Here is a 14,617-nt window from a genome sequence, read left to right on the forward strand (position 1 = left end):
CACAAATAAACGTATCTCGTAGTTTTTTAGAGGATTCTCTCAACTAAAACCAGCTGGATTATATGAACGGTTTCACAAAAGCTTCAGATGCCAACAGCAAATGTAAAAAGTAGAAATGCAGAAAGAAACCGGACTCAGATGATTTTTCATCTTGACCATCTCTGATCCATTAGGAGGAAACTCAACGTTTCAGTCTGTGAACAACCCACACTGAGGTGCAACTGGGTTGTGGGAGCAACACGCTGCAGTTAGGATGCCATGAGGATTCAAAGTCAGTCAGTCTCAGAATTAGTGAGAAAGCTGCTTCATAGCTTTTAACTTTAAATTTTAACTTCTAACTTTTGCAGCTTTGGTTGTTTCAACTTTTTCAGGTACAAAAAGAAAGTGGCTTTCAACAGGACATGAGATTCAAACCCAATATTCGATCGTGCTGTGAGGGAAGATTTGGAAAGGAAATCATTTTGTTGTTGTTTAAAATAACCTTAAAGTATTTTTTTTATAATTATAGTATATAAAAAATTTAATCAGAATTTAAAATAAAGAAATAATTAAATTAAAAAAATATTTGAAATCTTTAAAAAATAAATAAAATTAAATAAAATAAATTGCACGAAAGAAAGTTAAAACATATTCTGATGTCACAATTTTAATTTATAAAACAAACATATAACATTAAATATATAAATAATAACAATAACATCTATAACTTTAAATATAATAAAAATGAAGGACATATCAAAAATACACAAAATAAAAAAATAAAAATAAAATAAAACAAATTAAGTAAAGCATCATCACTGCTCCAGTTATAGATAATAAAATATATGACTGTTTGCGGAAGTCATATGTACGGAAACAAAAATATGCTGCGTCATTCACAACTAAACATATCTTGTAGTTTAAAGAGGATTCTCTCAAATAAAACCAGCTGGATTAATGAATTAAAAAAACAACACTTCTCAATGTTGTTAATTTTACTCCTCAAATCTCTTCTTAAAATCTCTGATCTGTGGGTGGCAAGTCATAGCTGGTTGTTATACTCGGCTATCTACAGCTTGCAAACATGCGATCAAAATCTTTCTCTGCACACCAACAAGAGGAAAGCAAATCCTTAAAGCACTGACTGGACTGTCCAGTTTGTCTCCACCCCCACAGTTCAGCCCTCACAATCACACAATGAATCTATTGTCAAGCACAATGGGGTCACCCTCTCTGTTCCTGCTGGTCTGATCCCAGTCAGTCGCTGCTTATAGAGCCTGGAAACCTGCCAGCCACAGATCTTAGAAAACATCCTCGAGCCTGGATTGCCCTCAGTCTGGACTTTCCCTCACTGAGAATTAAAATGAGGACTTCATCATCTTAGCCACATATGCACATTTATCTCCAAAGAGATATAGAAAAAAAATTACAAAACATTTAGCTACAACTGTTGGTAACATTACAAACAATATCAAACTAGATCGGGGATGTCCAAGCTTTTTGTCACATGGGCCAAAACGAGTCGCGAACCAAAGGACCCCCAACATAAAGTCTATGTTGTTTGGATATTTATTGTATCCAAAACTTGAAAGGGATTTTTATGGCAGTGTAACAGGACCATTATCACAAAAAATAAAAAATAAAAGGTGGAGTAAATTTTCATTAAAATCTTCAGAAACTTTGTGATTCATTTAAAAAATGTAGTAGAAAAAATTTAGAGATTTTCTGAATTTCAAAAACTCAGAAATTTTGAATCTTGAAAAATTCTGAGATTATTCTCAAAATTTGCTTGTTTTTTGCGGAAATTTACTCTTGTTTTTCTTTACAACAACCGTAATATGTCATCGTACATTTTGCACGTTTGCTGTATTAAAATAAAGGCATTTAGGTTGATTTTTTTGTTTTGTTTCTTGTTTTTTTAAACTTCAGAAATTTGTGATTAATCTCAAAAATTTGATTTCAGATTAAGGTAAAAAAAAAAAAATCACGAATTTGTCGAAATTTCTTTAAGCTTGTGCTCAAAATTTCAGAATTTTAGGCAGAAATTTACTATTTTATTTCTCTTAAATTATTCTAATACACCATTGTGGATTTTGCACATTTGTTGTATTAAAACAAAGACATTTAGTTTCTTTGAAATACTTCAGAAATTTAGTGACTCATTTAAAAAATTTAGAAATTATTTTGAATATCAAAAACTCAGAATGTTTCAGGTTTTTTGTAGAAAATCTTTTAGATTAATCTCAAAATTTCTGAGTTTTTGGAAGAAATTTACCCTTTTTTTTCTCTACAACAACCCTAATACGCCACTGTAGATTTTTCACGTTTGCTGTATTAAAATAAAGGCATTTAGAATTTCTTTAAAACTTCAGAAATTTTTTAATTAATTTCAAAAGTTTTCAGTTTCCTTTGAGCTCAATTGAATAACTTTATTTTCAGTAATAGTAATAGAATTTGGGTCATTTTCTTTCAAAACACTTGCTATATTTAACCAAGTTTAATAAAAAAAATAAATAAGAGCTGATTGGTGTGGAGCAAATTTGCCTTTTGAGGAAAAGTCTCTGGATAAATGTGGTTTAACCTTTTATTAGAGTTTGATTAATTATTTAGTAAGAAAATTATGTTGGTGATCAATTTAAAACTCTCCATCTGGATCTGTTGGCGAAATTTGTATCATTTTTGAATTGTAGTTGGGTGCCACACAAAATCACTTGAAGGACCACAAATGGCCCCGAAGCCACACTTTGGACAACCCTGACCTAGATAATGAAAACTCCACTACAGCTTTAAAGTTAGTTTACAAAAAAAAAAAAATCAAGATAATTCAGATAAGCTGAATGTTATACAGAAAAGATGTTTATGGATTATTACCTTTAATTCTGCTAAGAAAACAGATTATAGAAACAAACTCTTTGAAAGTCACTCTGAAAATCAGTGACATTTAATGTGCATTAAAATGATAATTCCTGTGAGCCTGGTGGGCGGAGAGAGATAAACTCAGACTTACCTTGTAGCATGCATCTGTATGCAGACTCTGAGATGGCGTATATGTGAGGAGGCATTTCGTGCCGCTTTTTGCCGCGGTACATCTCTATGATGTTCTCCGAGTAGATGGGCAGGTTTTTGTAGGGATTAATGACCACACAGAAGAGCCCAGAGTATGTCTAAAAAAAGATAAGATAATAGATTATTAACTGGCTGCAGAGTGGGTTTGACGTCACAGAAAATATCTCCTAGTTTTAATGTTTATTCATGTGAACTGAAGAGGAGACGGCAGCGATTGTGGAAAACGCTGGACAATTACAGATTTAAGTGATTTTTATACATAGTAACCTCTAAATTAAGATGTATAAAAGTAATTAAACTCAGTAAAGTAAAATATTCCAGTTCCAAAGGTAGCTCCATTTACAGTCCATCTGACATTTATTCAAGCTAATGAAGTAGTTTTTTTTTTTTTATAAAACAATTTGTGTTTCCCAAATGGTCTAAAATATCACAGTCCCCGTCTTAGGAGTACAGAAAAGAAACTGAGGTTTAGCGCTGTAAAGATTATACCCATATAAAGTTGTACATCATAAATGTTACAACCAGGAAAGCATTTAATTAAAACAAAGATGTGTCTCCTGACTTCATGCAGATCTGAGATACACAAGTATTCATAGACACAATGGGGACCTTCCAGACTGGTTTCAGTCAAATAATTATTAATTAAGCTTTTTGTTTAACAGCAGTAGAAGTAGCAGCCTCGTCACTAAAATATCTTGAAGGAAATCCCACTGGTTTTCCATTGGCTTATTGGTTTTACTTTACAGAGAGTTTTGCTTTGCAAGAGATGGGGACAGCAATGTGTGACTTGAGTTGGAAGAACTCTGAATTTTGAGTTGACTTGGACTTGAAGTTCTTTTCCACCAACATGGTTCTGAGTCTGTACTGGATCCTGAACGTGTTTTCGAACCGTTTCGAAAGGTTCCACAGCATGAACTGAGCTAGTTATTTTTTCTGCACCAACTGAGACTTGTGGTCTGGTCAGCGGCTGAAGAAAAAATCTTGACAACCGAACAAAGACAAACAAGCATGGCAGCGAAGAATGTGAAGTGAAGTCTGTTGAGGAAAGTCAGAAACTGGTTTCATTTTGGAGTAACGAGTGATGGAAAGCAGAGACAAGCCATCTCAAGAATTACCTCATAGGACGTTACCTACTCCTTTGTTGTTTCATGTGGAGTAAGAGTGAAAACAATATTGGTGATTAGCTGAAAGGTCTGTGGATTGTTAAATTAAAGGAAGATAAACAAGATGTAACACACAGATCTTGCTCCTACGCTCTCTTTGCCTTTGTAACATCTACTGTTGACAATGCATGGTAGGTAGAAATGGGTATTGGCTCTCAAGAAAACACCAAAGTTCATAGGCACCCAAAACAAACCAGTTCAAGGAACAGAGTTCTTTCCTTGAAAAAAGCCTATTAAAGACTTAAAATGTGACGTTGATTCATTCCTAAATGACTTGGAATGTGACTAGGACTTTCCCCTTAAAGCCTTGGGCCTGGGACAATGAACATTTATGATGCTTGCCATAAATGTTGATAGCAAAATTTCTTCTGAGTACCACTTAATGAAGGCAAATGCCATCATTGCTACTAGTGCCACAGATCATAAATCTAGCTCTGAAAAGGAACAGGGTCTTCTGAGTCCCACAAAACTGGTGAAACGACTAAATCCTATTTTCTTGTTGGATATTGGTGTTCTAAGATGGAAATATCTGCATTATTTAGATACTATAGCATATGTGTACTACTGTTGTGTTAAATGTGTCATATATTCACGCAGCAATATATTGCTGTTTGTACGCAACTATGAAATAACGACGCTCCTCAGTTAAGAAAATCCTGATTTCCTGCTTTAAATTAAAGCAGGTTTTACCTTTGACAATAGAAACAGGATACATGCGATTGTGATTTTAATTAATTAAAGTTTGTGAGCAGACGGACAAGGGTTAATCCCTGGGATTGCTGTTGCTATTTAAACATTAATTTGAGACAGTTTGTGGGGTTCACAGTGCAGCCCACCATGCTGCAGATGCTCACAGACTAATTTAGATGGATAGTCGTGGAAAGTAAAAAAAAACATAAAATGTCCACACATCTTTTTCAGCCTATAAAACCTCTTTGGTCTTTTGTTTTAAAACTTAACAATTGCAAATAAAAGCTATTCTAACAAGATGTGGTTTTCTGTTTGTGCCCCTCAGACTCATTTTTCTCCTCATGATCGTTTTTATACGTTTCTGATTTGTGTGCTTGGCTTTACCACAGACACATTCCCTGACTAATCTTGTCCAAGGCAGTCAGACAGTCTGAAAGGCCCCAACGCGTACAAACCCATTTGGAAAAAAAATTTGGACTCAAATGAATCATGACGCAGGAAGAAGATTTAACAATTTTCATCTGACTTGAGGTCAACACGGAATATACCCTATATTATCCTGAGCAATGAATCCAGAATATTGATTAGGTTAACCCTTTTAGCCCAAAGGTGTCACAGTGACACAGTTTTATAATCCAACTTCGTGGTACCGGGTTTTTTTTTTTTTTTTTTTTTTTTTTTTTTTTTTTTTTTTTTTTTTTGCGATATTTTTGCGCCATCTGAAAAATTCCAACCGTTTCTGAAAGGGGAGACGTTGCACTTTCCAGCCAATAATCGGGTTGTTAAAGTAACTTCACTCCCACCTCTGCAGGGAGCATGTTTTACTTCAGTTTAATCTGGTGAAACACTCTTTTAATAGACAGTAAATTGTAAAAAAAAAAAAAAAACCCGTTACATATTGAAAGTTCCTGTTGTTAAATGGAAATGGGCAAATAAATTTATTCACAGGGCAATTAAAGCAAAAATATCCAGGAGGAGATTTGAAACTTACGTCTTAAAGCAGGGTGGCAAACTCACTTTTGTTTTGGGCCAAATCAAGATCATGAACACTCTTAAAGGGACGGTTGTGCCAGAATGTATTGATAAAATCTCTTCACAAACTGTTAAAATATCAATGAATTTTTCAAATTAAATATTATTGAACATCATTTCAGTCTAATTTGGAATATTTGAGCTTATTTATGACGGTAAGTGCGACTTTTTTTATTCGTTATATAGATCACTGACTATCTGACATCAATTAAGGCTGAGGGAGCTGCTTAGAACAAGTAAGAAAGTTTTTGACAATGTTTTAGAAAAATCTGTAATAAACTCCAAATTATGTATTAGCACAAAAAAAAGTGTGGGGATTTGTTGATTTTGCGTGAATTTTCACGATAATTCTCAAGAAACTTGAGGGGCCGATTGATATAATTTAGCAATAAACAGATAAAAACTGCATTGATTTGATTGAAAACGTAATATTTAAGCACACTTGGTGTTTAGTCTAGAACCTAGAGGGCCACAAAAAAGCTATGGCGGGCCGGATTTGGCCCACAGGCCTTGAGTTTGACACATGTCCCTTAAAGGGTTAAAACACAACAATCTGATGCAACACTGACAATTAAAACTAAAATAAAGTGTTTTTTGAGTTCAAACTGTTTAAATTAAAAGATAACCACATCAATAACAATGTTCCTGTGCCGCTAAAGCTCATATTTATAAAGGATGGAGTAATGTTGCCAGATGGCCATCAACCCCCTCCTCCATGGCCACGGATGCTTAGACTCTATGCAGCTGTCTGGTCGTACAGATTTGTTTCTCTGAAACCTCCCACAGTATCTGCCAATAAACTCCAACCCCCTGTAGCATCATAGCCACCAACACTGCAGATACTTCCACTCTGCTGAGTAAGACTGACTGGTGACATCAGCTTGATTTTGGTCCGTTTCATTCCAACCCCTCCAGAGACGACCTCATGGTGGGCGCGACGCCAGGCAGACAGATCTGTGATATACTGAACCAGCGGGAACCACAGGAGGAGGGCAGGGGGATGACTCAGCTGGCTGCCCTTAACTTCGCACCCCAGGGGGTATTTGGGAGGATTAGCTGGCGGTTTACACCGCGAACAACAAGACACCAGTCAGCAGCCGTAACAGCACTCTGCCTGGTTGAAGACTGCAAGAGGGGCTCATCTATGTCTGTCACCAGACAGACATAGATGTCTGTCTGGTGACATCTATGTCTGTCACCATAACAAATTTTTCTGGACGATACATCGGCATAATAATGCAAGAACATATTCTGAGACTGATAAACGTTAAATTCTAATGAACGTTTAACACTGGAACTGGAAGACATTTTAAATATCCAAAATGAATAAACAAAACAACATATAAAATTAATTATGACGTCTCTGTAAAACAAAAAAAGGGATAGTTGAGACCAAATCACCAGACTGAAGACTTTTGTCATCCAGTTTTTGGTAAAAAAGAGCGAGAGAAAAAAAGAAAAATCACTTTTCAATTTATCATGGGATTCATTGATTTATTGATTATTGCGACAGGTCTAGGCACATCTCCTCAACCAGTAGATTTAACAATATCAGCAGCCCACATTTTCAGCCTCATCATTCTCTAAAAACACAAGAAAAGTCTGGTTGAAAATCTGAATTTGAGCTTATGAATGGGCTCTCCATCAGCAGGAAAACAAGCAAAGATTTAGAGCATTTTATTCTGGTGTAAGACGACCAGCAGGGTTTTAAATTATCTCAACAGGAAATCATCATCCGATTCATTTAACACTTTTTTTTACCCTTTGCTAGACATACAAAAATATCCAGTGTTGAATTGCTCTAAGTCTTGGGATTCCGTTTAATTAAAACGACAAACATGTTACCTCTGTGCGTCTATATATACATATATATTTATATTTCTGCAGGATAAAGTGTTTTTGAAAAAGGAGTTTATGCAAGTCTGGCAGCTGAGAAAAGTGGATGTTTTTCTGAGTAAAAATAAAATAACCACCAAACAAATGTTACTTACGTAAAATTTAAACTGAAGCTCTACTGATCTGGATTCAAATCAAGCTACCAGGTTGCACTAACCACAACACTCTTCAGTGGGGAAGTTGTTACAAAGGGAAGAAGACTCTAATTATTTTTAGTATTAGTAAAGTTTTTCAGACATAGCTGAATAAGACAGATCAATGTTTTCACTGCTGGTCATTTCACTCATTTGCCATTTTTTTACTTTTACCATTTTGGTTTGACCTAGAGTAAAACTCAGCAGAAACTAGCAAAACATTCAGTCAAAGGTATCAAAAAAAGAAAACATGACCCTTGTTTGACTTCAGAGCACTTTTATATTTTTACTTTTATACAAAAAAGCAAACTATAAGTAAACTGGCCACAAATGTTTTCAAATTACTGGGAAGGGTGTCAAAACTTGGGGCATTCCCACAGTGAATCCAAAAGAATTAAAAAAAAAATACTGTTGGAAAAAAACACTAGAAATGAAATGAAACTTAATTTAAGTTTCTAAAATCAGGCAGCCTTGATGTGACTTAAATAAACACAATGACTTCCACTGTTGAGACAGTGCAGCTACAGTTTACCGACTTTAGGGAACGGTAAACAAAGCAGGTAAAGATTAGCAGCTACAGCTTAGCAGGCTTTGCAGTGCCCACCAATATATAAACACAGACAAATCCTGTTATTTACTTTCTTCCATGAAGATTTCCTTTCGATAGAAAACATAATCTTCTGTTTTGATTCCCGTGTAAGGCTCGGAAAACAGCTTTGGCTATAAAGATTTATTATTGGGTGTTTCTGATTACTTAAAATCAGATTCCCCAATGTGCAACTAATATAGTTACAAGAACAGGAAGGTTAACTTTATGACAGGAAGAAAGAAAATCAAAGACAAACAATTCTTTTTGCTATGTTATTGCATTAATTTAATTTATTATTAGGTTCTGCAAGGGCACAGAAAGGAAAATTTGGCTGCAAATTCACACACATCAAATATTCCACTGAAATTAAAAACTGTAATCCTGAAGGAAAAAAAAAAAAAACAGATCCGCAAACCAAAAAAAACCTCCACGAGAGATTTACTATGATGTTTAACCTCAAGCAAGCAGAACAAAAACACTAAAGTGCTTAATTAAAACAAACCCGGACTGAAAGAACACTTAGTTTGTGGAAAAACTATTGAAATTCATGTAGGGATGGGCAATTATTTTATAGTTTATCATTTATTGTGATAAATTTGTCACAATAAATTCCAGTTAATGTAAAAAAAAAAACTGACTGAAATGTCATTTTTGCAATTTTCTCAGCTGTTTTGTCCACAAAAGCATCAAATAAATATATGTAAATTATGAAATATAATTAAATGAAGGTTCTATTCGCGGTTCAGCAATGGAAGTCACTTTTTATGTATATGGTGTCCTGAAGAAGCTTATTTTAAACAGGAATGTTTGTATATGAATTCTGTTATGCAGTCAATGAAGAAAAAGAAATTAAGTTTTTTATAATCACAGAAAATACTGCGATAAAATTCATAATATTTCCCGCCCTTACATCCATGACTCTTAAGTCTCCTTTAGCTTTATTAGCTTGAAGCGACTGCCTGTTGTTAGGATTTAAAGTTGATTCTCAACTTCAGAAATGGTAGCTCATGCTAAAACCGTAGAGTTTGGAGTTTAGTGTGGCATCTCTGGGGGCTGCTAACCGTTTGGGCAGCATTTTGTACAGCATTACGACCAACGGGAGAGAGTCTGTATGACTGAGCAAACTCTAAGAACGTAAAAGAACTACAAGTGTTGCAAAACCTCAAGTTAAAGCTGCTGTGCTGAAACCGGGTCGTTACGTCTGCACTTCCTCCACAATTACTTCTCCTGCCATCCCTGCTCTTAAGCTGTCATTTTCTCCAAAGCTACACGGCTGCAGTAACTGCAGGGTCTCTTAACAACAGGTATGAACAACACAGGTGCTACTTTGACCTCACCATTATCTCGCAGCACATGACAAGGACCATAATTTGCTCATATTCACCATTATAATGGATTCTTACAGGATCTGTTCTGGAACATAAAAGTATGTGTTTGAACAAGTAGCTGGAAGAATATCATTAAAGAGTGTAATAATAGCTGTTTGAAGTGGAAAACACTGACCATTTCACACCAAGCTGCTTTCAAACCATAATAAATGGAAGATTGACCAACATATATTTGATGTGTGTTGGTTATTTTATCAGTGGTATTTAACAAAATGTATGTTATTGGTTTTCACAACTGGTGACCATAATATGATGCGTTTATGATGCAGAGCATCTTCCTGAAACGTCCTAAACAAATAAACTTTATTGATTCATTGATTGATTTGTAGCAAAAGATGCATATGCAACTAGGAGGATGATTCTAACAGCTTGACTTAAAATCAATAAAACATAGGGCTAATATGTAGACTTTTTTTACAATTTACCAATTAATACCTAGATACAAAAGGTGCCAAGCAGAAAATTTTGTAAATTTTTTTTTTTTTTAAGAAACTGAACCAGGTAAAGCTAAAACATTTGTACAGACAAAGAAGTTTTTTTTATCTTATAATGCAATATATTTTTTTCTATAGTTTTGATGTAACTATTGCTCCCTTCTTTTAGCAAATATCATCTTTCAGTCTGCATACTTCCGTTATTAATTATTCAATTACCAAGTTAGTTTAGTATTATTTCAACAATCAATTAATATGATTAAATGTTTATCTTTTTTTTTTTAAATAACTCACAGTAAGGAAGAGAAAAAATGATCAGAAATTTAGAAAAGTTTGTTAAATTACTGATTCTCTTTAACAAAGCAACAATATTTCTTGACTCAGAAACTGACTGATGGTGTAAAACAGCTGACGGATCATATAGACATTAACATTTGTCAGATTGGAGCTGCCATTTCTGCTCCCTGCAAACTGAGCATGTCTGATTGTTCACAGGTTGAATTTATAATAAGCAGCGCTTAGCAGCAGATTAAACAAACAGTATGACTTTCCTTAATATCAACCAAAGCATTATTTGTAATTTTTCTATTCATGTAGTCGTTTTTTTCTACTGTGTTAACACGACTGTTTGGCTCCGGAGTGGAAAACGAAGTCAGAGTAATGCGATTGTCCAATTTAAGGGATCACAAAATAAGACAAAGAAATCCATAATCAGCTGACCAACACGTCTGCAGCCTCTAATTAAAACTTTTCTTCTTCTCGAGCTCAACACTGAAGGACAGAATCCAACTGAAACTGAATAAAGTTGTAAAAAAAATGTCTTCCAGCAGAAGAAATGCCAGTTTGTGATGATACAGAACAATAAAACAAACACTCAGAAACTGAAATAAATCAACTTGTTAATCAAGCTTTTTTTTTTTTTAAACCAGGCTGGAGGAAAATTCAGTTACTTGAGCAGACAGATGTTGCTTATCAGTGAACACAAAGAGCTCTGTTATGGCTGTTGGGTTACCATGTGACTCAGCAGTGGCCTCCCTGCGCTCAGACATGTGGCTCGGGTCGGGGCTGCTGCATTTTACAACTGCGCTCTGAAAACAAACATCCTCATCAGCAGGCTGCGTTTAAAGTAAAGTCTGGCTTCTCTGCACCTACAAACGTAAAAATGTACTTATTTTATTTTGTGTTACTCGCTGCAACATGAACATAATCATCTCCTGATGAATTGCAGAAATGCAGAAAACAGTGGCTTTCCTCTTTGTGGAACGTTGGAATAATTTTAAACATGAACACAATCAAGGACTAAAAGTCAAAAGGAAAACTATCAGTCTTGTTTTAGCCGCTGTGATGTGATCGTTGTAGGCAGGGCTCATATCTCCCCCCACAGGGACATCCACGGCAAAGAGGTCACACGAAAACCTCCAGTCACGACATGTGACGCAAAGTGTTGCCTTTGGAGAACGACAATACCCACCCAAACCATTTCTATGTTTTAAAAAGATCAACTACTTTCCTGTACGTTTCAGCAGAGTGGCACTGAAAGGAGTCATAACAGGCTGGAGAATCGCAAAAAAGGACCGGTGATCTCAAAAAACAGGGAGAAAAAGATCGGATGACCTTTTACAACCCTGGAGCTGGCTAATGTGTGTTTGGCTAATAACAAGTCAGATGCATTAATGTTCATTCTGCATATTTAAATGTAATGCTTTTATTTGAATGTGACTGTTGCTTCAATGTTCGTTTGTAGAGTAGTTTTAAAGGATTACTAAACCATCAGTATTATCAAACTAAACACAAAGAGATACAAGAACTTGACCAGCAGATCATGGAGATGCTCAGCAAAATCCATTATCCAAATTGCAAAAATAGCACAGTCTATATTTATATAACTATTGATCTCTGTTGTTGTCAAAAGAAGGAGGAATAAGAAGGAGAGTTGCACTACTATTGAAATGTTATTTTAATGCATTTTTTAAGGATATAAATGTTCAACTTGTATTTCTTTAAGTAGCATGGCATGACATGCCAGAAGAGCCTTTAGGCTGCAAACAATAATTTCTTTAAAATATAATGTCTTTTAACAAGTACAGTAAAAAGCATTTAGAGTACAACCTGCTTCATGTCCAGGCTATTCCAGGAATGCATTTAGTGGGTCATAATCACAGGGGAAATCAGCAGATTATGTGGATACGACAGCCTTTTAGACTCTAGTGTTTCATATCCCATGCTAAGCTGTTATAGTCTGATGTTTATGCAGAAATGGACCAGAGCTAAGAGAGCTTGTTAAGCGTCAACAGATGATTGTTCAGGAGGAGAAATGGCTGCAAAGTCAGCTGGACTTTGAGATGGAAAACATTTTCCCAGTTTGCATAATAAGCTGAGATTAACTTCTGAGTCCAGTTGGGATGAAAGCAGCTGGCTTTGAATCTGTCTGTGTGATTGGACTGGACTATGGATTTCTGTATACAAGCTGGAAATGTTTGTAAAATGCCTTGAGGCGATGGCGTTCGTGGTTAAATAAATGAACTATTATACAAATTATCACAGCAATATCCGACTTTAAATCCTCACAGTAGCAAAGGAATGTCATCCATCTATCATATTCCGCTTAATCCAGGATGCTGCTGTGGGGAAATAATGTATTTGACCAGCTGGACAAATACATTATAAAACATGTCATAATCAACATCATCTCAATTTTTAGCAGTAGCGTCTCAATTACATACAATCCTGAAATCATACAGCTCTAGAAATGATTGACCAGATAAAAATAAAATTAAAAATTAAAAAAATAAAACCAGAAAAAATGATCGTCTCATCACGGCTGCATGATATATCACAATTATATCGTCTTAGCAATATCAGTGTGTGCAATATTCACATCGCAAAGGACTAATTGGAGTGCAATAATAGTTGGATTATATATTTATAGTCTTGTGGACTTTAATTTTTTATTCTAATGTAATGTTTAGGCAGTTAAATAAAGTCTCCTGGCTGCAGATGTTCACACAAATGATATTTCTCAAAATGCTAAATGTCATGGAGTTTAAGAAACACAAATGGCAAGGAGAGGAAGAAGAAAGCACCTGATATCATCATCACCAGTTTATCAATACCAGATTTTCTAATAGTATACAAAATGTGCTTCCTGCTTTTTTAGAAAACTTCACCAGACTTTAAAATGCAACTTCCCCTCTATTTCTCCCCTCACATGAATATTAGAAAGCTCCAAGTTTCCAGTTTTCACTGAATACAACACACCAGTCACCGACTCCATCACTCAACACTGGAGAAAAACAGAGACTTCAGGTTTATATTTATATAGTTCAAGTTTTCCTCAAGTTATTTTTCTAAGTCCACATTCCTCTGAAAAGAGTGTTAATGCCAGAGGGAATGTTAAAGGAATATTTTCCATCTTTGACCAGTTTTTCTTTTATTTTTAACAGTGATGGAAAAATCTAGAGGGAATTTATAATTTTTACAGATAATATAAATTGCTTTAAAGGTCAGTTATTCTGAACAGAGCACCTATGAAATCAGGTGGAAAAGGAGATAAAAACCTCTACAGAAAACAGAGATAAATCAATTCATCTCCAATGATAACAAACAGAGTTATTGATAGGTATAAAATTACAGGACATTCATTAAACTCTTCACCCTTTACTCCCTATTCAAACTACTAAAAGCTGCAGTATGTGATGTTTATAAAAATATGTTTTTTTGCATATTTATTAAAACAATCACCATGTTGTGACAGTATAATATCTGTAAAAAGATCAATGTCCTCCACCTTCTTCCTCTCTACTATTGGGGAAATTCAATACTACTGACCAAAAACAACCTATCAGAGCCAGGAGGAGGGCCTTAGTGCTGTCAATCAACCTAAAGTACTCGCTTCTAAAAGTGCTAGTTGTGGAGAAACAACTTACAGTTCCAGGAAAACAGTTTGTTCACCATGGTAACTAGCCTGAGCACTCATAACAGGATCTGCTAGCTGAAGCGTAGCAGAGTCAGAGGAGGACTGAAAGGGAGGGATGAGCAGCGCAACACCAAGGGTGATTGACAGCACTAAAACTCTCCTTTGAGCTCCGATTGGTTGTTTCTAGGTAATATAGTGAGCGCTGAGAGACGACAAAGGAGTTGGATTTTTTTCAGATTATCTGTCACAACAAAGTGACATATTTCAACAAATATGTAAAAAAATATCTTTTTTTATTAAAGTTACATACTGCAGCTTTAAAGCAATGTG

General features: G+C 35.2%; 1 protein-coding gene across 1 annotated transcript in view; it reads right to left on the reverse strand.

Moving 5' to 3' along the window:
- Positions 1–14,617, reverse strand: part of LOC106917321 (myosin-10) — a 72,405-nt gene that overhangs the window by 54,134 nt on the left and 3,654 nt on the right. The window contains exon 3 of the mRNA XM_014986190.2: positions 2,987–3,143. Within this exon, the coding sequence (XP_014841676.2) occupies positions 2,987–3,143 (157 nt within the window). The remainder of the gene's footprint in view (positions 1–2,986; positions 3,144–14,617) is intronic.

The sequence above is a fragment of the Poecilia mexicana genome, unplaced genomic scaffold (genome assembly GCF_051168715.1).
Source record: "Poecilia mexicana isolate PSO_F unplaced genomic scaffold, ASM5116871v1 scaffold_1, whole genome shotgun sequence".
In the NCBI taxonomy this organism is placed as follows: Eukaryota; Metazoa; Chordata; class Actinopteri; order Cyprinodontiformes; family Poeciliidae; genus Poecilia; species Poecilia mexicana.